At 48.0% G+C, this 27,095-nt stretch overlaps 1 protein-coding gene across 2 annotated transcripts; it reads right to left on the reverse strand.

The window, feature by feature from the left end:
* Positions 1-18,456: 18,456 nt before the first annotated feature.
* LOC125544397 (protein REVERSION-TO-ETHYLENE SENSITIVITY1) lies at positions 18,457-21,827 on the reverse strand. 2 transcript variants are annotated; one of them, XM_048708076.1, is made up of 3 exons: positions 21,572-21,827; positions 19,763-20,131; positions 18,457-19,106 (listed from the first exon to the last, which is right to left on the reverse strand). In XM_048708076.1, exons 2-3 carry the CDS (start codon positions 20,066-20,068, stop codon positions 18,687-18,689), a joined length of 726 nt encoding a protein of 241 aa, XP_048564033.1. In that variant the 5' UTR covers positions 20,069-20,131; positions 21,572-21,827; the 3' UTR covers positions 18,457-18,686. The 2 variants fall into 2 exon arrangements, with proteins under 2 accessions (XP_048564033.1, XP_048564034.1); XM_048708077.1 differs by lacking the exon at positions 21,572-21,827 and having other exon boundaries at positions 19,763-19,864; positions 19,972-20,108.
* Positions 21,828-27,095: the final 5,268 nt, after the last annotated feature.

The following is a 27,095-nucleotide window of genomic DNA, read 5'->3' on the forward strand; positions in this document are numbered from 1 at the left end:
CGTCAGACTGCCTAGTCCGACCCAGCCGAACTTCTCCGACTACAGACATATTCCAGACCTCTCAAGTCGTCACCGTGACCACCGTCATCCATACACACATGTCACATGTGTAGCGACAAAGAAAACCAAAGAAAAAAATTCCCCCATAGCTTTCCCGTGTGAATCACACGTATGTAGCTTCTGGATCCCTTCTTTTATTTCTTTCTTGATGATAGCATCACAATCAAACTCTAGGTCCTTGTGCCAAATTATTTTTCTCAAACAAATCTCACATAGTACGCAATGCTCCTGGACTTCAGCCCCAATTGTCTCAGCCCTCCTCGTGCAACACTCATCAAACCGAGCTTGTCTCCAGCCCCTGCCCAGCAAACAACTCCGAACTGGCCAGCGCCATGGGCCGTGAAAGCACGCCCCGTATGGGCCACCTCCTGCCTCCCTTTGACCGCTGCCCTGTAGCTGCTCCCGTGCGTCCGCTGGCTGACGCCCACGCTCAGTCATGTTGCCGCACGCTACCTCGGCACGATTCAATCTCGTCGAATCCTCCGGAACACGCCGCCACCAGCTTTGATAGCTTCCTGAAGATTTCCACCACGAATCCATCTACTTGCGGATCGCTCTACAGCAACTCATCCACGACGTTTCGTTGATTCGCTTCCGCTCCCACGATCGCTTCCCGGAGAATTTCATGGATATTTTTCTTCCCCTCTAGATCAACAATCCACCGAGACCACGAACAACCTAGCTCTGATACCACTTGTTAGAATAAACCCGAGGCATACCGTCAATCATCCGGGGACCAAGCAATCACACGAGCACGACACCGAGATTTGTTAACAAGGTTCACCGATATGGCTACTGATGAAGCTATGTACCTAGGATAGGGTCACGGACCTGTCCTAACTGCCCTACCCAAGGACACCTCTAGAATAAATCACCTTTCAATCGACTTGGAGGTGTTCCACTCGACAGACTCGAAGACATTCGACCAAGAAGCAATTACTCGACCAAGATCCAACCACTCGACGGCCGGGAGACCTAAAGTCACTCCGCACGCTAACGGTCGGTCATTAAGTAGCTCTTATGGTCATCATAGCACTTTATTACTAGCGTTATCAGTAACGCCCTACCTTAATGTACATTGAACCCTTCGTAACATGGGCTGGCCGGGGTCCTGGCACACTCTATATAAGCCACCCCCCTCCTCCGAGACAAGGGTTCGCACCTCTGTAACTCATACACACATAATCCAGTCGACCGCCTCCGGGCTCCGAGATGTAGGGCTTTTACTTCTTCCGAGAAGGGCCTGAACTCGTAAACCTTGCGTCCTTACAACCTCTCCATAGCTAAGACCTCGCCTCTCCATACTTACCCCCCTACATCACTGTCAGAGTTAGAACCACGACAGTTGGCGCCCACCGTGGGGCTAGGAGTCTTAGCGCCTAGTTTGAGAAGTTGCGATTTTTTCCGATCTCCTTGATCATGGTTTCGAGCGGAGCTTTGGTGGAGGGCCGCGAGATCCATCTCGGCGCGCTCACGTTCATCGCCAACGACTCCGCTTGGCTTCAGGAGGCTCCACTTGACGTCGACGCGCTCCCCGTCCGCGGGGCGACGCACTTTCGCGCATGCGTCCGTGGTGTCCTCCTGCGGCAGCCGTCGACCCAGTATCGGTCGGCTCCCGTGGCATCTCCCCGCCATGTTTCTCGCCGGCGCAAGCGCTCCGGTCGGTCGAGGCTTCAGAGGTGGGTGAGGCATGCGGTGGCCCACTGTGACGCCCCCGATTCAATCGTACACTAATCATGCACGCAAATGTGTACGATCAAAATCAAGGACTCACGGGTAGATATCACAACACAACTCTACAAATAAAATAAGTCATACAAGCATCATATTACAAGCCAGGGGCCTCGAGGGCTCGAATACAAGGGCTCGATCACAGACGAGTCAGCAAAAGCAACAATATCTGAGTACAGACATAAGTTAAACAAGTATGCCTTAAGAAGGCTAGCACAGACTGGGATACAGATCAAAAGAGGCACAGGCCTCCTGCCTGGGATCCTCCTAACTACTCCTGGTCATCACCAGCGGGCAGCACGTAGTAGTAGGCACCTCCGGTGTAGTAGGAGTCGTCGTCGACGATGGCGTCTGGCTCCTGGGCTCCAACATCTGGTTGAGACAACCAGGTAGAAGGGATAGAGGGAAAAGAAGGAGAAGGCAACCGTGAGTACTCATCCAAAGTACTCGCAAGCAAGGAGCTACACTACATATGTATGCATTGGTATCAACTGGAATAAGGCTATTATATGTGGACTGGACTGCAGAAAGCCGGAATAAGAGGGGGATAGCTAGTCCTTTCGAAGACTACGCTTCTGGCAGCCTCCGTCTTGCAGCATGTAGAAGAGAATAGACTGAAGTCCTCCAAGTAGCATCGCATAGCATAATCCTAACCGATGATCCTCCCCTCGTCGCCCTGTGAGAGAGCGATCACCGGTTGTATCTGGCACTTGGAAGGGTGTGTTTTATTAAGTATCTGGTTCTAGTTGTCATAAGGTCAAGGTACAACTCCAAGTCGTCCTGTTACCGAAGATCACGGCTATTCGAATAGATTAACTTCCCTGCAGGGGTGCACCACATAACCCAACACGCTTGATCCCATTTGGCCGGACACACTTTCCTGGGTCATGCCCGACCTCGGAAGATCAACACGTCGCAGCCCTACCTAGGCACAACAGAGAGGTCAGCACGCCGGTCTAAATCCTATGGCGCAGGGGTCTAGGCCCATCACCCATTGCACACCTGCACGTTGCGTACGCGGCCGGAAGCAGAACTAGCCCCCTTAATACAAGAGCAGGCTTACGGTCCAATCTGGCGCGTGCCACTCAGTCACTGACATCACGAAGGCTTCGGCTGATACCACGACGTCGAGTGCCCATAATTGTCCCCTTGTAGATGGTTAGTGCGTATAGGCCAGTGGCCAGACTCAGATCAAATACCAAGATCTCGTTAAGCGTGTTATTTTGAAATAACTGTGAACGCCGACCAGGGCCAGGCCCACCTCTCTCCTAGGTGGTCTCAACCTGCCCTGTCGCTTCGCCACAAAGATCCACACAGAGGGCCGTCGGGAAAGTATGTCCTTCCAGCCCCCAATTCGTGAATCAACTGCGGGTACTCCTTGAGCCAACCCGACTTTGGTCATCACATGTATCATGTATAAAGTATATAGTATATACCCGTGATCACCTCCCGAGTGATCACGGCCCGATAGTATAGCATGGCAGACGGACAAGAATGTAGGGCCACTGATGATAAACTAGCATCCTATACTAAGCATTAGGATTGCAGGTAAAGGTAACAACAGTAGTAGCAAGGACAGGCTATGCATCAGGATAGGATGAGCCGAAAGCAGTAACATGCTACACTACTCTAATGCAAGAAGTAGAGAGAAGAGTAGGCGATATCTGGTGATCAAGGGGGGGCTTGCCTGGTTGCTCTGGCAAGAGAGAGGGGTCGTCAACACCGTAGTCGAACTGGGGTCGCCGTCAGCCTCGGGGTCTACCAGAAAGAAGTAACGGAGGGGGAATACAATAAATAATAGAGCAATCAAGGTATCACAAAGCATAATGAGGCAATACGCGGTGCTAGGTATGCCCTAACGCAGTATTAGGTGATACCGGCGAAGGGGGAAACATCCGAGAAAGTATTCCCGGTGTTTTGCGTTTTCGGACAGCTGAACCGGAGGGGGAAAGTTGCGAGTTGGATATGTTAGGGGTGTGTGGTGGACGAACGGGTTGAGTATCCGGATTCGTCTCGTCGTTCTAAGCAACTTTCATGTTGAAAATAATTTAATCCGAGTCACAGATTAAAAGATATGATTTTCTAAAGATTTTATTAATTTTTGGAATTTAATTAATTATTTAATTTAATTCGAAAAAGGATTTATGACATCAGCATGATGTCATGCTGATGTCAGCAGTCAACAGGGTTGACTGGTCAACCTCACCAGTGAGTCCCACTGGTGAGTGACACATTTTAATTAGACATATTAATTAACCTAATTAGTATTAATTAGGTGGGGGCCCACTGTCATACTAATTAATTAATTGACTAACAGCTTAATTAGTTCAGTTATTTGATTAGTTTAAATAATCAAAATTAATTAAGTTAATTAATTCTTTAATTAGTTAATTAATTAATTAATTTTTTCTATTTTTATTTTTATTTAAACATTCTGTGGGGGGTAGGGCCCCACATGTCATAGGCCAGAGGGGCCTTGCGGGCGCTGGGTTAGCGCTAACGGGCGCGGGCACCCAGCCCGATTGGGCATATTCCCGGGTCAACAGGGGCGGCCATCGGCATGGCGAGGCCGGTCGCCTGAGGTGGCAGCGGCGAGGCCGTGGACGGTGATGGCCACCGGGCGCTGTGGGGCGCCGGCCAAGGGAAGCGGGGCCGCAGCAAGCAGCAAGGGGGGCGACGCGGGGAGGAGCTAAACAGCGGCGGTGGTCACGTAGCGGGGCAGCGGGCGATGCGGCGCGGGGAGCGGCATAGCGACCGAGGGGGAAAGAGGGAGGGGCGCGGCTCACGTTCGTTGCTGAGGAGAGGGGCGGTGAGGCGCGAGGAAGCGGCCTGGGGAGGAGGACGAGGAGGACGGCGGCGATCCGGCGGGGAGGTTCGGCGACGGGCGACGTTGGCGATGGGACCGATGCGCCGTTCTCGATGGGGAGGCGATGAGGTCGGCGGGGTTGGCGACGGGGACGCAGGGGCGCAGAGGAGGCCCTGGGGGCGGCACCGGTGCCGGCGGCGGTGGCCGTAGCGGAGTGGTGGCTTGCGTCGAGCGCGGCCGTGCGGGAGGAGATGAGGAGGCGGGCGTCGATGGCAGGCGGCGGCGCGGCGAGGTCGGAGCGGGCTGCGTCGGGCGGCAGCGGCGATTGGCGGGGCCGGCAACGACGGGCGTCGGGGTGGCCGTCTCCTCCCGATCCAATCGGGAGAGATGGGGGGGAAGGGAGATATTTCTGCGGGGGGAGTGGGGGTGTCGTGGGGAGAGTGGGGTGGATGGGGTTAGGGTTTCTCGTAGTGGGGGGGTTATAGCCAGGGGTGGGCCGGCTAGGCTAGGTGGGTTGGCCCAGTTGGGCCACGGCCCAGGGAAGGGGGTGTTCTCCTTCTATTTTTGTTCTCTATTTTCTCCTTTTGTATTTTCTTTCTTTTATTTATTTTCTTTCTATTTTATTTAACTTAAAACCATCTAGCCATTTTATAAAAATGTGTTTGTTGCATCAAAATTACCCTGGTAATATTCGGCAACCACTAAACATTTTTGTTTCAATTTTTGAAAACTTTTATTGTTGTCACTAATTTGAATTTGAATTTTGAACGGTTTCGAATTTTGCGAGGATAGCAACAGTAACTGAGGTGTCATGGCACGATTAGCGTGGGATTACTGTAGCAAGATTATCCGGGTGTCACACCCGCCAGTCGGCCACCCCACAAGTCGCGGCAATCGAGCCCGACGAATTCCTCTACGGCCTGTTCAACCTGTCGACTGGCTCCGCAGAGACCGCATCCGAATGCGACAGCAGTGACCCAGCTGCAAAGGTTCTGGTGATCGATGGGCCACACGGTCCTCCCGGTTTCCCCCGCGCTGACGGAGGCGTGGATGGGGGCGACCCGTCGCGTCCTCATGAGGAGTATCTCCCCGAGCCTCTCACGTCGTTGCAGCGGGAGGAACTTCGCCACCGGAACATGGATGCACTCCACACTCCTATCGTTGGAGAAACCCCCGAGGCCCAAGCCTTGGAGGACACGCGCTTGGCTAACTTGGCCGAGCACACTCGACTGGAGAATCTCCAGCGAATACTCGACGGGCGAGCGCGTCAACGGGCTCCAGAATCCAGTCGACGTCAACTCTTTCCGCCCCCGCAGGTATATCGTACTCCGATTCAGAATTTGGCGGCTGCGGCCTGTATAGCAGAGTCGATTCAGCCCTCCCAGTTAGAGGCTGGCAGAGGCTTGTTGCAAATCAGAGCGTTGCTCCGGGCAGCGGGAGACCAGAATTCCGCTGTTTCTCAGTCGCGGGACAGGATCCACAGTCGATCCGTTGCAGCAGATACAGTCCAGTCGGCTCACAACCCAAGATCGCCTCCAAGGCGTGAGGGACGTGGAGACCGGCATGATCAGTACAGAAGGAATGAGCAGTATGATCACCGATTCAATCGTGATGATCAACGTCGAGTGGCAACCCCTCCTCCGAGGAGTGGATCATATGTGCCTCGACAGCAGGTGGACAGACGCCCTCATAGTGTTGGGCGGAGAATTCCAGTCGACCCCAGGGAACCAGGCTTTGATGCGAGATCCATTCTCGTTCAAGGTTTGGTCGACAGGAATAGAACTCATCGAGAAGGCCACGACAGAGATGCGCCTACCAGTAGCAGAGTACATGTTTCAGGGCCGGAGTGTTTCAGTCGAGCCATCAGAGCCGCTGTAATTCCTCCCAACTTCAGGTTGGCGACTGGAGTTAGTAAGTTCACCGGTGAGTCCAAGCCCGATACTTGGCTCGAAGATTACCGAGTGGTTGTCCAGATTGGCGGTGGGAACGATGAGGTAGCCATGAAGCACCTGCCTCTCATGTTAGAAGGCTCAGCCAGAGCGTGGCTGAATCAGTTAGCACCCAGCAGCATTTACACTTGGGAGGATCTCTCTCGAGTGTTTGTCACCACATTTGAAGGAACATGCAAGCGACCTGCAGGCCTTACGGAATTGCGGTCTTACTTGCAGAAACCGAATGAAACTCTGAGGGATTACATCCAGAGGTGGATCACATTGCATCACACAGTTGAAAATGTACCAGATCATCAAGCAGTTTGTGCCTTTAAAGAAGGCGTTAAGTACATAGAATTGAATCTGAAGTTCGGTCGAACCGGAGAGATGTCTCTGAATCGGATGATGGAGATTGCCACCAGATATGCTAATGGTGAAGATGAGGATCGACTCCGGAGTGGCAAGCATAAAGCAGTCGCCCAGGAAACCGGAGGAAATTCCAGTTGGAAACAGAAGCGGAAAGCCGAGCCAGCTGCTCCTGGGGAGGCCCTGGCCGTAACCCAGGGAAAATTTAAGGGAAAACCCAAAGGACCTTGGAACCCCAAGAAAGTTAAAGACCAAGATGGAAATGATGTTTTGGATCTACCGTGTCACATCCACACCAAGAAAGATGAAGAGGGTAAACTCATTTACCCAAAGCATACCACTCGACAGTGTTGGCTTCTGATCCAGCAGTTTCAGGGCAAGCAGTCCAAAGATAAAGAAAAGGGGTCGGACAAAGTTGAGGACAAGGAAGATAGTGACGATGGGTACCCCCAGATCAATTCCACCCTGATGATTTTTGCTAATGTTGAGAGCAAAAGTCGACTGAAGGTTATTAACCGTGAGGTAAATATGGTTGCTCCGGCAACACCCAATTATCTGAAGTGGTCCCAGACTGCCATCACATTCGACCAGTCTGATCACCCTACGCACATTGCCACCCCTGGGAGGCAAGCTCTGGTGGTCGACCCAGTTGTCGAAGGCACTCGACTGACCAAAGTCCTGATGGATGGAGGCAGCGGTTTGAACATACTGTATGCAGAAACATTGAAAGGGATGGGCATTCCGATGTCCAGGCTCAGCACCAGTAACATGAGTTTTCATGGAGTCATTCCTGGGAAGAAAGCCGAGTCACTCGGCCAAATTGCTCTTGATGTGGTTTTCGGTGATTCCAAGAATTACCGCAAGGAAAAGTTGACATTCGAAGTTGTGGATTTCCAAAGTGCTTATCACGCTATTTTGGGCAGGCCAGCTTATGCACGCTTCATGGCTCAACCATGTTATGTGTATCTCAAATTGAAGATGCCTGGTCCCAAAGGTGTGATCACTGTTACAGGCAATTGGAAGAAAGCAGAAGAGTGTTTTCAGAAAGGCTCAAAGATTGCTGACGCTCAGATGGCGGTGGTCGAGCTGCAAGAGTATCAGAAGACTGCAGATCCGAGTGAGTTGCTACGAGCTAAGAAGCCTGCTTCAGAATCAGCTTTTCAGTCATTCGGTGAAACGAAGGCAGTTCACATTCACCCGACCGATCCAAACGCTGCTCCGACTCACATCTCAACGACGGTCGACTCCAAATAGGAAGGAGCGCTCATCCAGTTCCTCCGTGAGAACTGGGACATCTTCGCATGGAAGCCTGCTGACATGCCTGGAGTTCCCAGGGGGCTGGCTAAGCACCGTCTACGAGTCGACCCAAAATTTAAACCTGTGAAAGAACATCTTCGACGGTCCGCCGTCCAGAAGAGGAAGGCCATTGGCGAGGAGGTGGCTCGGCTCTTAGCAGCGGAGTTCATCCGAGAAATTTACCACTCCGAGTGGCTCGCCAATGTTGTCATGGTCCCCAAGAAGGACAAGTCACTTCGCATGTGCATTGATTTCAAGCATATCAATCGGGCCTGCCCGAAAGATCATTTTCCTCTCCCCCGCATCGACCAGATAGTCGACTCGACTGCGGGATGTGAGCATTTGTCTTTCCTAGACGCCTATTCCGGGTACCATCAGATCCGTCTGTACGGGCCCGACGAGATCAAAACAGCTTTCATCACTCCATTCGGGTGCTTCTGTTATGTCACCATGCCATTCGGCCTCAAGAATGACGGAGCCACGTTCATGAGGATGATTCAGAAGTGTTTGCTCACTCAAATCAGTCAGAATGTGGAGGCATACATGGATGATATTGTGGTCAAGTCACGGAAGGGTTCCGACCTGCTGACTGACCTTGCTGAAACCTTTGCCAACCTCAGGAGGTATGATATCAAGCTCAATCCGTCAAAGTGCACGTTCGGAGTTCCAGGTGGAAAGTTACTCGGTTTTCTCATTTTCGAACGGGGAATCGACGCCAATCCTGAAAAAATTGGTACTATACTCCGGATGAAACGTCCTGTGCGTGTGCATGACGTCCAGAATCTTACAGGATGCTTGGCCACTTTAAGTCAATTCATCTCTCGCCTCGGTGAAAAGGCATTGCCTCTTTACCGACTGATGAAGAAGTCCGACAAGTTCGAGTGGACTCCAGAAGCTGATGCAGCATTTACAGAGCTCAAAGCTCTGCTCTCCACCCAATCGGTGCTTGCTGCCCCAATCAGCAAGGAGCCTTTGCTGATTTACATTGCAGCCACAGGACAAGTTGTCAGTACAGTACTTACGGTCGAGCGGGAACAAGAAGGAAAGGCCTTCAAAGTTCAGCGCCCAGTATATTATGTTTCTGAAGTTTTGACTCCTTCAAAGCAAAGATATCCTCATTACCAGAAGCTTGTATATGGGATTTATATGACCACGAAGAAGGTTGCACATTACTTCTCTGATCATTCCATTACAGTCGTCAGCGACGCTCCACTATCAGAGATTTTGCACAACAGAGATGCAACTTGTCGAGTGGCCAAATGGGCGATTGAACTTCTTCCCCTAGATATCAAGTTTGAGGCAAAGAAAGCTATCAAGTCCCAAGAAATTGCAGATTTCGTCGCCGAGTGGATCGAACAGCAACTTCCGACTCAAGTTCACTCGGAGCACTGGACCATGTTCTTCGATGGATCTAAGATGCTGAATGGTTCCGGTGCTGGGGTAGTATTGGTTTCCCCCTGAGGAGATAAGCTCAGATATGTTCTCCAGATTCACTTTGATTCCTCCAATAACGAAGCAGAGTATGAAGCACTTTTGTATGGGTTGCGCATGGCCATTTCACTCGGCGTCCGTCGCCTCATGGTCTATGGCGACTCAGATTTGGTGGTTAATCAGGTGATGAAAGAATGGGACGTCAGAAGTCCAGCTATGACTGGTTATTGCAATGCAGTGAGAAAGTTAGAGAAGAAATTCGAGGGGTTAGAGCTTCATCACATCCCCCAACTGAAAAGTCAAGCGGCTGATGATTTGGCAAAGATAGGCTCCAAGAGAGAAGCCATCCCCAGCAATGTGTTTTTGGAACACATCCACTCGCCATCAGTCCAATAAGATCCTTTTACAGATGAAGCCCCGCAGCCAAAGAGTGCCACAGATCCGACTGAAGTTGAAATTCCGGCAGTGGTCAACCTAATCATGGAAGTTTTGGCAATCACCCCTGACTGGACGATACCGTACATCGCGTATATCCTGAGAAAGGAACTCCCGGAGGACGAAGTAGAGGCTCAACAGATCGTCCGTCGATCCAAGGCCTTTACAGTCATAAAGGGACAGTTGTATAGAGAAAGCGTGACTGGAGTCGGTCAGAAGTGTATAACACCAGAAGAAGGTCAGATAATCCTTGATGATATCCACTCGGGGACCTGTGGTAAAGCATACCGAGCGGGATTTTACTGGCCAAGAGCGAATGAAATGGCAAAAGAGATAGTCGACAAGTGTGAAGGGTGCCGGTTCTACTCCAACATGTCGCACAAGCCTGCATCAGCCCTGAAGACCATTCCACTCGTCTGGCCCTTTGCTGTTTGGGGACTGGACATGGTTGGCCCATTGAGAACAGGCAGGAGCGGTTTCACACATGTGCTTGTGGCAGTCGACAAGTTTACCAAATGGATTGAAGCTAAGCCTATCAAGAATCTTGATGCTTGCACTGCTATCGGTTTCGTCAGAGAGTTAACATTCAGATATGGAGTCCCGCATAGCATCATCACCGACAATGGGTCAAACTTTGATTCAGACAAGTTCAGAGCTTTTTGCACCTCTCAAGGCACACGAGTCGACTACGCATCGGTCGCCCACCCCCAGTCGAATGGACAAGCAGAAAGGGCAAATGGTCTGATTCTCAAAGGACTAAAGCCTCGGCTGATGCGTGATCTCAAGCACGCAGCAGGCGCTTGGGTCGACGAGCTTCCGTCGGTTCTGTGGGGATTGAGGACTACCCCGAATCGGTCGACTGGAAGAACTCCGTTCTTTCTAGTTTACGGAGCGGAAGCAGTCCTGCCGAGTGATCTACTTCACAATGCACCCCGAGTCGAGCTTTATACCGAAGATGAAGCAGAACAAGCCCGGCAAGACGCAGTCGACCTCCTGGAAGAAGAAAGAGAAATGGCTATGATCCCATCGACCATTTATCAGCAAGACTTGCGTCGATTCCATGCCAGAAATGTGAAGAGTCGAGCCTTCCAAGAAGGAGATTTGGTCCTCCGAGTGGATCAACAGAAACCACACAAGATCGCTCCTACTTGGGAAGGTCCCTTCATCGTCACCAGAGTCCTCCACAATGGAGCGTATCACCTTTACAATGTCGACCGCCAGATCGATGAGCCACGAGCTTGGAATGCAGAACTGCTCCTCCCCTTTCACACTTGAATTCTCACTCGGATGAGATGTAATAAGAAAAACTTTTGTAGTCTATTTATCAAAGACAAGAGTGTTACAAATTTTCCTATAATTGTTGTTGCTTTTGTTTGCGTGTGAAATCCCCCAGTGGGTGGCTTAGCTGCGAATCTGTTTCGCCTAAGTTTGTAAAAAAAATCCTACCAAGTGGTGAGCCAGACTCCCACTCGGAGGCTTAGCTGCAGCCCAGTGCTCGCCTAAGTGTTTAAAAGTCCTACCGAGTGGAGAGCAAACCTCCCACTCGGGGGCTTAGCTGCAGCCCAGTGCTCGCCTAAGTGTTTAAAAATCCTACCGAGTGGTGAGCCAGATTCCCACTCGGAGGCTTAGCTGCAGCCCAGTGCTCGCCTAAGTGTTTAAAAATCCTACCGAGTGGAGAGCAAACCTCCCACTCGGGGGCTTAGCTGCAACCCAGTGCTCGCCTAAGTGTTTAAAAATCCTACCGAGTGGAGAGCAAACCTCCCACTCGGAGGCTTAGCTGCAGCCCAGTGCTCGCCTAAGTGTTTAAAAATCCTACCGAGTGTTGAGCCAGACTCCCACTCGGAGGCTTAGCTGCAGTCCAGTACTCACCTAAGTTTGAAAAAATCCTACCGAGTGGAGAGCAGACCTCCCACTCGGGGGCTTAGCTGCAGTCCAGTACTCTCCTAAGTTTGAAAAAATCCTACCGAGTGGAGAGCAGACCTCCCACTCGGGGGCTTAGCTGCAGTCCACTACTCGCCTAAGTTTGAAAAAATCCTACCGAGTGGAGAGCAATCCTCCCACTCGGGGGCTTAGCTGCAGACCAGTACTCGCCTAAGTTCTCTCACTAGAGACTTAGCTGCAGTCAGGCACTCGCCTAAGTTTGAAAAAATCCTACCGAGTGGAGAGCAATCCTCCCACTCGGGGGCTTAGCTGCAGTCCAGTACTCGCCTAAGTTCTCTCACTAGAGACTTAGCTGCAGTCAGGCACTCGCCTAAGTTTGAAAAAATCCTCCGAGTGGATAGCAGACCTCCCACTCGGGGGCTTAGCTGCAGTCCAGTACTCGCCTAAGTTCTCTCACTAGAAGACTTAGCTGCAGTCAGGCACTCGCCTAAGTTTGAAAAAATCCTACCGAGTGGAGAGCAATCCTCCCACTCGGGGGCTTAGCTGCAGTCCAGTACTCGCCTAAGTCCTCCCACTTAGAGACTTAGCTGCAGTCAAGCACTCGCCTAAGTTCGAAAAAAATCCTACCGAGTGGAGAGCAATCCTCCCACTCGGGGGCTTAGCTGCAGTCCAGTACTCGCCTAGGTTCTCTCACTAGGAGACTTAGCTGCAGTCCGGCACTTGCCTAAGTTTGAAAAAAAAATCCTACCGAGTGGAGAGCGATCCTCCCACTCGGGGGCTTAGCTGCAGTCCAGTACTCTCCTAAGTACGAAACACATCTCAATCCTCAAGGACGACGAGGGGCGGGTCGACTGCCACCTTCTCCTGGAGAGCTTCGCCACAAATACAAGACATGGGTCGACTGCTTCCCTCTCCTTCGGAACTGCGCTGCGAGTGCAAAAGTTGTCTCGAATGAAGAATGGGTTCACTCAGCAGGAGATTCATAAAGATATTCAACGGTAAACCAAGTTCAGATAAATTCTAAAGGTTCCAGACCACAGATCGAAGTAGTCGGGCATGCAGCCCGAAAAAGTTTAACGGTTACAAAAACCACTCGGCATTCCGAGGCAAATTTAAGGTGGGACATAAGAGTTTGATCACTCCGCGGGAGGAGGGCTGGCAGGCTCGACGAACTCATCCAGGTCGACGCCGTTGGCTATCCGAGTGGCTGCAGCGATGAAAGTCTCCATAAAGGTTCGAAAGTCATGCTTCTGGGTGTTGGCGACCTTGATTGTTGCCAGCTTGTCTTGTCGCACCTCCTTGCAGTGGACACGAACCAAGGACAGAGCCACATCAGCGCCACACCGAGCAGAAGACTTCTTCCACTCCTGCACTCGGTCAAGGATTCCGTTAAGTCGAGTCATCAGAGACTCGAGATCGTTTTGGAGCGTAGCCTCTGGCCAAAGTGTCGGGTCGATCCGTGACATGGCGACCTTCAGTCGAGCCAAGTAGTCCACGGCACCGTCGATGCGAGATTCCAGTCGGAGCAGATTCATGGCAGTTTCATCTTTCACGGGAGAGTTGATTGGATCCAAACCTGGTTCGATCCGCCCAGTCTCCTCTTCAAAGTTCTGGCAAAACTCTGCATTCACGATCCAAGGATAAGTCAATTTTCATACACTGAGTCGACACAAAAAAAAACACCAGTCGGAACTGAATGTGCACCTTCAAGCTTGATGTACAACTTCTTGGTGAGGCTCCTCAAGTAGCTCTCCAGATCGTCCCTCCTGCGAGCGATGCCTTCCATCTTTTCGTTCAGGTTGAGGTTATCCTTCTTCCAACGTGTACACTCCCTGCTGGCTTCATTCAGAGCGGTCTTCAGCCTGGTATTCTCTTCTTCTAACTGGCCGACCGAAGCCAGCTTCTGTTCGGCCAGAGCGGTCTTGTCGCCAGCCTCCTTACGGGTAGCAGCCAAGTCCTGATCCTTCTTCGCCAGAACTTCTCTCAGTTTTTCTGCAAAGAAATGATGATTGATTCGGAAATAGCAGAAGGGTACTCAAGCCTAAAAACTAACCAGTCGACAAAATCGTCTTACCTGCGGCGCCGTCTCTGACCTTTTGCAGCTCTGTCCTGGCCAGCTCCAAATCAAGGTTCAGTTGAATCTGCTGCTTCTCCAAGTCAGCAAAGCGAGCTCCAAGATCGCAAGATTTCTGAAATCAAAGGGGAGAAGTTATCTTTACAGCAAAAAAAACAACAAAGGCAATAAATACTAAGACTACGGTCGACTGCCAGTAGTCCACCATAGTCTCGGGGACTACACCCAGTGGGTGCACTTAGCGTGGCCCCACCGGTTCTGATCCCACTCGACCGGCCCGCCGAAGTCGAGTGGAAGAGACAAACTATTAGTTTGGTTTATACATTCGGCAAAATACAAAGACTACAGTCGACTGCCAGCAGTCCACCGTAGCCTCCACTAGTCCAAAACTTCAATCGACGCACCCAGTGGGTATACAGACACAAAGATTTTCGGAAAAGATTTTCGGAAAGAATCTTTAGATAGCCGACTAACCTGAACGTTGCTCTGGAGAGCCGAGCTGGCATCATAGGCGGCTTGGCTGGCGTCCCACACCATCTTCATCTTCTCCATCATAATGTCCGCCTGGCGTATGGCTTCCCTAGAAGCACTCACCTCGTCCTATGGGACATGATGGGTCGCAAAAACTGAAGGCGAGTCGATAGGGGCCTGAGCAGTCGAAGAAGAAGGCAAGGCACTCGACAGGGGCTCCGCGAAGGTAACAGAACCCCGATTGACGTCACCAGTGTCCTGAACGACTGGTTCCGCCCTCGGCGTCGACTGTAGCACCTCACTTGCAGGAGCTCGCCTACTCTTCCTCGTCAAAGACCTCTCGGGCTCTTCATCATCATCAGGGAGGTCAATAATGTTGGGAGCTGTGCAAAGTTCAAATTGCCAAAATCACGTCACCCAATGATGCACGATGTAGTTGAATCGACCAAAGAAAGATAGTATGGCGGAAATCATACCTGGATTAGAAGTGACCGCATCCTCCATCACCTCATCATCATCCCTGTAAGCTGAGGTCCCGGAAGTGGCAGCGCTAACAATTCCAAAGTTCGTCCAGTTAAAACAAGAAAAACAAACAGCACAGAGCGTCGAGTGAATACAAGGAGAGACACTCACGCGGAGGCGACAGGGATATCGATCTTGATCTTTGGCAGCGCCTTCCGAGTCTTCGGCTCTGCAACTTTGGGGTGCTTTGGCGCCTTCTTAGTCGGGGTTGGTGAAGAGACCCGAGGACGCTTCGAAGACTGGCCAGCCTGAGCAGTTGCCTTGTCGCGGGCACTCGGCCGTTCTTGGTCAAGCTTGGATCGTCTCTCTATGCGAGGAGGCGACTCGACTTCTTCCCCATCACTTGAGTCGTCACTTCCACCATCCCCTTCACCATCAGAAGTCCACTCGCCACTTTCGCCACCACTCGCCTCGCCTTCCAGAGCTTGCTCTTACTCCCCGTTGGGCATCGAATACATTTCAATAATGGCCTGAAAGAAAGCAGGGAGAACAAAGTCAGTCGATGCAATACAGACAGCTGCGCGAGTGAATTCGGATTACAAGCAAAAACTCAGAATCAGACCTGCTCTGGTGCACGCGACCGATCGAATGGGGGAACTCTCCTAGCTCCTCTGGGATTGTCCTTATTCCCGGTAATGCTCGACAGCCACTTCTCCAGCGTGTCGTCATCGACCTCCTCCGGGTAGATACGAGTGGAGTCTTCTAGACCCGAATACATCCACATCGGGTGGTCTCGGGCTTGGAGAGGCTGGATGCGCCGCTGAAGGAAGACCTCCAAGAGATCCATACCAGTGACCCCATCACGAATGAGCTGGACCACTCGGTTGACCAACACCTTCACGTGCGCCTTCTCCTCCGGGAGCACCTTCAAAGGGGAGGGTTTTTCCACTCGGTCCATGGTAAAGGGAGGGAGGCCAGTCGATTGCCCTGGCGTCGGCTGGTCTTTGTAGTAGAACCAGGTCGACTGCCATCCGCGAACTGAATCGGGAAGAATCATGGCCGGAAAGGAGCTTTTTCCCCTCGTCTGGATGCCAAGACCCCCACACATCTGGATCACTTGGGTCCTCTCGTCACTCGGATTAGCCTTTTTCACTGTCTGGGAGCGACAAGTGAAAATATGCTTGAAAAGACCCCAGTGAGGTCGACAACCCAAGAAGTTCTCACACAAGGAAATGAACGCGGCAAGATAAACGATTGAGTTGGGGGTAAAATGGTGGAGTTGAGCCCCAAAGAAGTTCAGAAACCCTCGGAAGAAAGGATGAGGAGGCAAGGAAAACCCACGGTCGACGTGGGTGGCAAGAAGAACGCGCTCACCCTCCCGGGGTTGCGGCTTGGATTCCTTCCCCAGAAGCCGCATCGAGTCGTAGGGGATCAGCCCTCCCTCGGCCAGGTCGTCAAGGTCTTCTTGGGAGATCCTCGAGTGGATCCAGTCGCCCTGGATCCAACCCTTCGGCAGGCCAGTCCGCGAGGAAGATCCGCCCCGGCTCGTCGCCTTCCCCTTTGACCTCGCCGTCGCCTTCTTTGCCCACTCCAGAGCCGCTGTCTTCTCCTTCACCATTGTTGCCAACGAGACGCGTGTGGCGCGGTGGCGCTGGAGCGAGAGCGAGCGCAGAGAAGAGTCGTGAGGAGGAGAAGAGATAATGGGGCGCACTGTTCGGGAGACTCCGGTCCAACGCCTTATATGAGGCCGCTTCCGAGTGGCTGACAGGTAGGCCCAGATGGCTCTGTCAAAACCCGTAACGACCGCACGAGCGATACGTGGCGAAAAAGGTGGTGCGGGGATCGAGGCGACTCCGCTCTATCTCGTCCGATTACTGCGGCCTCCCCCATCCCGCGCGCTTCCCAAAATTCGGATCCCACTAAATCCGCGGGCAGCAAATAACTTGTCAGACCAAAGATCTCCTCCGCACCGTCACTCGGAGCCTTACAAGTAAAGAAACTCACTCGACGAAGAATTAAGAATGGATCAAGGCGACTGAAAAGGGAGTTGCTGTCATCACTCAGGTCCGTTGATCCGAAACAAGATATGCTCACGGCATAGAAAACGAGTCGGAGAAGTCCTCAACTCCTTCCCCACTCAAACCTCGATCCATTCGGGGACTAATGATGAAGCTATGTACCTAGGGTAGGGTCACGGACCTGTCCTAACTGCCCTACCCAAGGACACCTCTAGAATAAATCACCTTTCAATCGACTTGGAGGTGTTCCACTCGACAGACTCGAAGACATTCGACCAAGAAGCAATTACTCGACCAAGATCCAACCACTCGACGACCAGGAGACCTAAAGTCACTCCGCACGCTAACGGTCGGTCATTAAGTAGCTTTTGTGGTCATCATAGCACTTTATTACTAGCGTTATCAGTAACGCCCTACCTTAATGTACATTGAACCCTTCGTAACGTGGGCTGGCCGAGGTCCTGGCGCACTCTATATAAGCCACCCCCCTCATCCGAGACAAGGGTTCGCACCTCTGTAACTCATACACACATAATCCAGTCGACCGCCTCCGGGCTCCGAGACGTAGGGCTTTTACTTCTTCCGAGAAGGGCCTGAACTCGTAAACCTTGCGTCCTTACAACCTCTCCATAGCTAAGACCTCGCCTCTCCATACTTACCCCCCTACATCACTGTCAGAGTTAGAACCACGACAGCTACATCCCCGGGGCTTGACTACGGGCGCTCCTCCCCGTGATACCGTCACAATACCGCACCCGGTCGCCCTGGACGCCGGCACACGCCGCCGGCTTCCCCTGTGTTCCGGTGCTATTATGTTGGCATAGGTTACATCGTGTGTCTACCCCCGCTATATATGAGAGGCCTAGGATACAAGTGTCCTATTAGGACACGATTCCACATCCTATGTAAACACAATACAACTCCTAGTCCAACTGTAACCTACCTTGTACACAATATTCGACACAACTCTAACAGTAATGGGGAGTATCATATACTAGTATCATGCATATGATACTAGTCTATGATAATACTACATTCCTAATGCATAGTATCATAAGTTGGTATCATAGAGGACTACATTTATTGCCATGCATGACACAAAGTAACACATCATTTAATATGATACTCAAGCCTCTCTTTCTTCATTTAATTCTATGTCACCTCATCAAACTTGCTTAGTTGGCATGCATGATACTACCTATGATACTCCCATTACGGGTAGCCTGAGAATGCCTTGTAGTGGGGAATAACTTCTTAAGAATGGCAGATTCTCTTCTAAAGATATGATGATTTTTGTAGGGAAAAAAATTTATTCAGAGCCCCTTAGTTTGCATGAATAGAATCCTATTCCTATACAGGATTGATTCATATCCTCTGTATTTTTTTTTCAAGGAAAAGAAACATTGGTCGGACTCGTATATGAATGATTCCATATCCTCTGTTTTTCAAGGAAAAGAAACATTGCTCATACTCAATGCTAAAAATCATACTGTCTGAACCAAATGACATCTCTTTTCATATTTCCATTCATAGAATTTGAGATACATGCCATCTCACTTTCTACAGCTTTCCCATTTCTGTAGTGTTCATATCCTACACACCAAAGGAGGCCTTAGCAGGTGCAGTGCTTTGATAAGTTTCAGACGAATAATCACGAGCATGGATGAATGGTCCCAGACAGATTATTTCCACAATTCCTCACCAGGTTCAGTCGCAATGTAATATCAGCACACCAAACCTTTCGTGCAGTATACAGCAAAGACAAACCACCCTATCAGAAGCAAACAGAATGCCAATATCCCTATTAGGAAAGACCAGCCGGCCATAAAAATACCAATGCACGTCACAGTTACGAATGGCGTGAATGACCGAACGATAGACATTTTGTCCACCCACTCGCCGTGCAGCCAAACAAGAGCTGCCACGTTCAAAACATTCCACTCCGCCGAACCACCGTGGGCAAGCCGGTTCAGGCAGTTCGCCACGAATGAGTAGCAGTTGCAGGTGAACAGGTTGTAGTATTTGTGCTGGAAATGTCTCGTGCACAGTTGCAGGGCTCCATCCCATGATGTTGCTGTTCCAACTTCTGTGTGTTTGTACGGCCACTCGCATACATGTGCCGCCAGATTAGCAGGAAAGCAGCACTGACCATGAACAAAACAAGAGTATTTCAACAATAAATCCCAACTTCAAAGGAAAGCGCTAAAAGAAAAGGTGGCATGCAAGTAGGTTTTGCAGAAGATAATGATAAATGAACAGGATTGTGGAACAACATATACAACTTCACCATATAGATTATCAGATATCACCTTTGTCAACAAGAGAAGTTAATCTATAGAACGCCACACTAACTATTTATAGATAACACTGTTACTAAAGAAAACAAAAACTGATACTGATGATAAGATTTGCAAAATGTTTACAGTCATCCTCTGTGTGATAACTGGCAGGAGTCTCCCGTTCAGTATCCCCACCCATTCGTATAACATAACAGAATCTTCACTATTTATATGATAGTAAGCCCAGGTGATGTGCAACTATTTACTGTTTTAAAATGGTCTTTCAAGGACAGCACGCCAGAAGAACAAAGCAAGTTACCTCACAGATACTTTAGAGGTTACTGAAACAGAAACTACATATTGAAATGAACTACTACCAAGTAAAATATGTTGACAGCATGTCACTCATGAGACTAGTAGACATTTTCCTCCAAGTAAACAAAGGATTTTGTTAGCAGCCAAGATAAATAAGAGGCCAACACTACAAAGAAGAAAACAAAAATAATAGGAATCAGATATACCTTATTTCTGTCCAGCTGGAGGTATCTAGAGACAGAACCATATGCAAAATTATCCATGCTCACTAAATTTGAACCAGCAAAATCCAGGACAGATCCATCCTCCTGACAGATTCCAACATGCCCTATGTAAGGAGCAAGCCATGAAACTATAGGAAGAGGAGTCCAGACAATGCAACATGGGAATCGCCCTCTCTTTGGGTCTATCTCACCAACTGGCCACAACTCCTGCAGTTCATTGTTTGATCTGGAATCTTCAACATCAAAATCAGCTTCAGCCTCCATTGAGGAAAATACTTCAGTTAACATTAGTGCTCGATGAACTTATAGAAAATCAAATGTGCTTGCATCTCATGACCGTGTAGGCCTTTGCTGAAAAGAATGAACAAATAAAATTAGGCTCATCATGCTTTTGGAGAAAAAGGTGAAGAATTATAATGAGCTCTACTCCCTCAGTTCCAAAATACTTGACGATCTAGGTTTGTCCTAACTCACTTCTTTAAGTTTGATCGACTCTACAGAAAAATATACGAACATTTACGACCCCAAATTAGTTTCACTGGATTCTTCATAAAATATATTTTCATGCTATCTATATTTGAAGTTGTGGATATTAGTAATTTTTTCTATAAACTTGTTCACAATTGAGGAAGTTTGACTTAGGACAAACCTAGAACTTCAACTATTTTGGAACCGAGCGAGCAGTTTAGTACTCCCCTCGTTTCTTTTTAACTGTCGCCAGCCTTGGGGTTTCACTTTCAAATAACTGTCCCTTGAGAAAACACTAATGTTGTTAATGCAATGATTCCACTCTCTTTAACTTTTGGAAGAGGTTAAGTGGTTGTAGGCCTGTGGTATGTCAATTCTTGTTAACCATTTCTTAGATTTAGTTCTTGCTTGGTTAACGCACATGTGGAACAGAGGACAGTTTATGGGGTAGTACTTCAACACCATTGCAAATCCATATGAAACGATCAGGGTACAAAAATGCTTATGGACATTAAGATAGGAACAATAGGATAGCAGCTATAACTTCTCTAAATTTCAATTACCTTGCTGTCTACTTTTACGAATTCTCCTCAGTAAAAAATGTTGCCTAGTACGTAATTAGGAACTTTAGTCTTCTCACGGTCTACCCTTTTCGAACCCATAACAGATATCCTATCCCTTATCATCTTAATGCAGGGCTGAACAAGGGACAATTTTGCTATACCAGAGAGACACAGCGACACCTCATTAACCACAATAGATTGGCAAAGATACAGCTCTGACAACAAATACTATGTTATGAACCCATCTCTTTAATAGGAGAAGAGACGATGGACAACATAAGATCATATTGGCAAGGAAAGGAACACCAGTGAGCTTATTACAGAATGCTCGAGGCAACATTACATTGGCGTGTCCAGGAGCCACGCCTCCTCCCCCCATCCCAGCCGTTTGACGAAATGCACAAACAAAACACAGGAGCAGGCCGTAGAGAGTGGCTCGATCTCTTCTAAGACTAAATGAATGCTTTAAGAAACGAATTGCGCCCAGCTGCACGAAGCAGTAAATCGATTTCTACAAACTACACCCGATGTTGAATGGCAGACTCTAATATATGTACAGTTCAATGCCCGAATGCAGTCTCCCTTGGTAGGAGTAGGATACCGAGACAGGGTGAATCGCAAGGCATTCGATTTCGTTTCAGGAATCCAGTAGCTGTTTCACCAGAGCTTCTAAGGTGGGCCCTACAATACAAGCACCGTACGGAACAATGGAACCGGCCCGAAGGGGAGCGGAGCAGAGAGATTTGAGAGGAAAGCTCACCGGAGAATGGGCGGGAGACGGCAGGGTCCTCCGCGATCTGGCGCCGGTGGAGGGGTTGGACTAGATTGGGCGCCGCGTACAGGTGAAGGCTGCCTTTGGCTTCGCTTGGGTAGTACAGTAGTAGCAGGGGAGGCGCGGTTGCAGAGGAAAGTGGAGAGCGGAGGGGCGGGACGGTGCATGCACCTGGACCGGAGCCCTCGTCTGTCATGGATGGGCGCAAATGGTAGGCGCCCGCACCGCGCACGCCACCCCCGCTTTGCCTCCCCTGACGCATTTGTCTGTTGAATACGTATTTGGTTACTTGTTTATTGGAGCTAGCTTGGTCGCTGACAAGCACGGCCCCATGCGCCAGGGAAAAATGTTTGGCAACCCGCACTGCAAATGGCAAAAATTGACTGAATCGTTCGTGCTACTCCAGCTCCCTCCGTTTCACGATACTTGTCCACAATCTTTTATTTTTGCTACCAGGGGACTCTTTCATGCTATCCGAAGATGAAATAATCATGCTTGAAATTGCTATCCCGAAATTGTACGGGAATATAATCCGAGAAACACAGCAAAAACCTAGTAAGGACACTCATCAACTTGAGCCTTCGTTCTAAAAAAAACACTCATCGACTTGAGCCTTCGTTTAAAAAAAAAAGAACACTCATCTGATAAATGGAATGGCTCTAGAAGGTTTCGCTGCCTGATTTATGCTGAGAATGCAAAGAGCGATTTGATGAATGAACGTGTTACACATGACCCGTAAGAAACGGTGAAGTAACGGCAACTTGCCCGTGTAGGGGTTGTTATTTTTCCGTCTTACAAAATTTGTTATGTAAAACTATAATTGTATTGTTCTTATTTTTTTTGTTGAGGGAATTGTATTGTTCTTATCTGAATAAAGTAGTTTGTGTTCTAAAATCTCTACTACTTAAAAAGAACGTAATATTCCCATTTCACCTTTCTTCGCACCTCCATTTCGTCCAACCTTCCATGTATGATAATTAATCAACTTAATTTACTTACCTTCTGAACCAATTTCACTTTCATTTACTTACCAAACTTCTGATCAAACCATAAGGTAATTCATGGGTAGAATTTGATGAACACTTATTTGCACAATCGCATTATTATGGACAAGTAAATCACAAACTAATGTACTAGAACATTTATATCCCGTTGCAACACACGGGCATTGTTCTAGTAGGAGTAACAAATAGTAAAGTACTACTTGATATCGACCTTCAACAGCACTACGTGTACTTGTTTTGGCGAATCACCTTGGGCTTGTTTTTGGCCCAAGACAAAAATCACCTTATTCTTGTTTTTGGCCCAAAACAAGTACACAGGTGAATCGCAAGACATTTGATTTTTGTACTTGTTTTTGGCGAAAGGGGCTCAAGGCCCTAGATTAGGCATCGCATGACCTTACAAAAACACCCGCACAAAAAACTGCATTTAAATCCTTGAGGTGTCGAAATCTTCTTCCTTCTGCATCCATTGGCGACTTATCGTGAGCATGACTCAGTGTAGTCTTTGGGCCTCCGCCTCAGCGGAGCAAACTTTTTTAAACATGAGCTTGTGGAAGCAACAGTTGGAAAAGTCGTCAATGTAGACCAGGAGACACAGGAAGCTATGACCGACAAAGCAAATCGCCGCCTGGAGAAGAAAACGATGATAAGGCATGTAGAAACTACAAAGGACATGAAAGCTAGTTGAATCCAAATGGATCCACCAAAAACCTAAACTGACCGGATCCCAAAAGACCCTCCGGAGGCACAACTCCACACGCCCTTCACCGTCGATGAGCACACCAAAGGAAATAGGGAAAGGCAGCGAGAACATTATTACCACACTAGGGCAACGCGGCCGCCTCGCTGCCCCAAACCAAATACGGTGACTCTCGAAAGAAAACAAGAAAAAAAATCACCCATGTCGTTGCACACCAAGTCCGAGATCGATGCCGGGATCGTTGTCATCCAGGACCATGCACTGATGCCCTCTTCTCCGATGACCTAGCCAGGCCAGGTCGCCGTTGAAGGTCGTGTTGCATATGCGACCCTCTAGCCACCACCTTTCGCGTCGCCGTCAAGCATCGCCTGCCGATAGCCGCAGCTTGACCACCCATCACCGTTGCCACCCTGCGACAGCCCAATAGCTCCATACCGTGCTCTCGATGAGCAGCAACCTCCTCGGGGGCGGACCTTGGCGGCGGCGAGAGGGATCAAATCACGGGTGTTGGCTAGGGTTAGGTCGCCCTCGACGTGCTTATCTCACAAAGCAGTTTATTTTTTGTAGTTTCAATAGGAGATCATGTAGATATAGCCTTCTTCACTAGAGAACCTAGGTTTATCGAACTATGAGAGGTAGTGCTTTGAAAATGGAAATTTCTTCAAGAACTGGCCATTTGGTTTTAAAGAAACCACTGCCTGGGAGGCAACTCAAAAGTTTTAGAAAGTATTTTGCTACAGCTTTCACCAAATAAACTTCCAAAAAATTAGAGGACAATCTAAAACTTTTTCAGAAAGAGAAGTGACTAGAAGAGTATGCGTTGAAGAGTGAGGGCCGACCGTGAACATTTGTGTTCATGCTCATGGAATAATATTTTTTTTCATGAAAGCTTCTAAAAAAATTAACCCATTGTATAAAACCATTGTACCATAACCAGTGCAAGATTTATCTTTAGCATGTTTTAGATTGCAAGTTTACGTGTGTTGTGCTAGAAAAAAGTTTTGCTGCTAGTAAAAATCAAATCAATTCAACAGAGCATTGTAAAATCATGAAATTTTAACACATCACATATTTGAGTTTTTTGTTACGTGCTATTTTTCAGATTTTTTGGATTTGCATAAATATAAGTATCATTGGCTCTTTACAGACTACCATGTTTAAACATGTTGTTGTTATTGTTTCTTTAATTGTGTGTGTTTGCTTTTTATTGGTCCTATTGTGAGGTAGGGATTCGAAAATTGTGTTAGCATGCAGTAGCTAATGTTAAATTATTATTTTATAATAATGTTGCAGCAAGGCGCGATTAGGATTTGATTTTATTTATACTAACCTCTCTGACGAAGTTCTGTTAAGTTTTGTGTGCGTGAAGTTGCTAAAATCCGGAAAGACAGTGATATGAGAGGATGCTGGAGAGCAAGAGCTCAAACTTGGGGATGGCCAAGGCATCCCCAGAAATCATTTGACGATGTCTCAATTTTCCAAGCTTGGGGATGTCCCGGTGTCGGAGTTAAATCATGTAGATCTCGGGGAGGGGGTCCCAAGCTGGTGATCTTAGCTGCATGATAACATGATGAACAAGGGACATGATATTTATCAAGGCTCGAGCCCTCTCGAAGAGGTAAAACCCTACGTCCCGCTCTTATTATATTGATTGTGTTGGAGTACAAGGCACATGATGACCTTCCAAGCAATAGTGTTTTATTGCAAGATTAAGTTATCACTGAACAAAGAGAAATTCTCATTGTGAAGGATGAGATCAAATCAGAAGCATTGTTTTCTTAGTTTAGAAGATGGAATTGAATTGGTCTAATTTAGATCTACTTCGAGATCGTATGTGAGTGTATGATTATCTACCCTACAAGCTAAAACCCCTCGGCTTATATAGGGACCGAGGATATCTAGGGCTTACATAAGGTCGGTTACATCTAAGAATAAACACGCCGACGATTCAAATGTGTCTTGGAGTATGCGCCAAGTCTTTGGAGGATTCCATCTTGAGCACGCCGAAAGGCGTGGTAGTCTTGGCTCATCTGTTGATGATCCAGGGTCCTCAGCCTGGCCAACTATGATGGGCCGACATGGTTAGTACCCCTAGTCCAGGACGCTGTAACCCGGTGCCTCCCATCTTCCACAAGAAATAGCAGTTTGTCTCATATTGACCTATGTTTTCATTTGTTCACATGACACGCGTAAACTTTTGGAGCATTGTTTTTCTTTTTATTGTCAATAGAAGTACACAATGCTGGTTAGGGGATGATTCTTAATGGTCCTTGTTGAATATTTATAGAATGCTCTATGAACTTCACTTTTATCTTTTGAGTGTGGCTGAGATTGTTGCTCTTGGACTTCACTTATACCTGCAATATGCTTTTAAATTATATGTTTTTCTATTGATATTTCATTTGTATATTTTTTTTACTTTTCATTTGTTCTTCGCTGGCTTCTTATTTGGTTCTTTTGTCTTCTAAAGAAATTTGGTTTTCTTTTGGTTTTTCCTTGGCTTTAGAAAATGACAAAAATATTTTCTTGGTTCTTATTTTGTTTGTTTTCCAAAGCAACAAAATATGTATTGATTTTATTTGCCTTTGGTTTTTTATTTGGTTCTTCTTCTGGTTTTCTTTGCTCTCTTTTACTTTTCTTTATAAGACAAAAAATCCAAAATATATTTGTTTATTGTTCTTTGGTTTTCTTAGATTTCATGCTTCTTTATTACTTCTGTTTGCTTTCTACATGTTTCCCCTTTTTGAAATCCTTTCTATGTGTTTTCTTATAAGAACTAGGAAAAGAGAATTCTTTTGCTCTTCTTTGTTTGTTTTTATGAATGAAACAATTGTCTATGTCTTGTGAGAGTACTATCATATTGGATCTAACACTCTTTAATCTTACTTATAACTATCGGAACAACTTATAATGCAATTACCCTTATGCTTCACTTACATCTTTAGAGTAAAACCTATGACTAAATTTAATACCATGTACTTCAAATTATATGTGTTGAGAAGTAAACACGCATCCCTCTTTAATTTGTAAAAATAAGTAAAAACTATGATAGTTCAGATCTTTAATCATATAGGGAGCTATATAATGATGATAGAAAGCATTAAATGCAAACATTAAGTTAAGCCTATCATATTGTGGTAGTAAGTATCTTCCAATGAAGGACAAATGATTGGCATGGCACATGTTTACACATATTTGATAAATTCCAATTCAGCCTTGGTGGCATTCAAGTTTGTAGGTTATCATCATGTTTATGTTTTTCTCAACAATTTTACTAATAAAGTATGTATAATTGTGGTTTTTATGCTCACTCGGTAGTCACTCCCAGTCTTGTGCTAGCAATTTTGATTGGACCTGGAAGACACCATGGAGGGAAGAAATGTCCGAAAGGAGGCGGACAAGTGTCGCTCCAGTCCCGAGAGGGAGACCAACGAGGCCTGCCTAATGTTGCCTGCATGTCAAGGGTGCTCCAGCTGCCCACCGACACCTTAAGCAAGGAAACAACACCCATGGATGTTGTTGTCATGGGCATCAAGTAGGACTTTCGTCAGGATGTTCCCTGCCTATGCAAGAGACATCGTCCCAGACACACCTCCACCGTCAGATCTAGATTCACCCTAATCATAATTAGCCGCCCTTGACGGGCCCTAATTTTGTTGCCTTTGGCACCGAGGCAACTCTGTGATCACCCTAACCATAATTAGTTGCCTTTGGTGCCGAGGCAACCCTAGAATCATTGATTCACTCATCAAAAACTGACATACAATTCATTGACCTATTGATCAACAACTGACAATTATGTTAATGT

Source organism: Triticum urartu, chromosome 3 (genome assembly GCF_003073215.2).
Source record: "Triticum urartu cultivar G1812 chromosome 3, Tu2.1, whole genome shotgun sequence".
NCBI classification, from domain to species: domain Eukaryota; kingdom Viridiplantae; phylum Streptophyta; class Magnoliopsida; order Poales; family Poaceae; genus Triticum; species Triticum urartu.

Bases quoted from the DNA above. Each gene is read 5' to 3' on its own strand.
- LOC125544397 (XM_048708076.1), bottom strand. From the start codon at position 20,068: ATGTTAACTGAAGTATTTTCCTCAATGGAGGCTGAAGCTGATTTTGAT. The intron at 19,107-19,762 runs GTATATCTGATT...GTTCATGGTCAG, and splicing joins TCCAGCTGGACAGAAATAAG to TGCTGCTTTCCTGCTAATCT.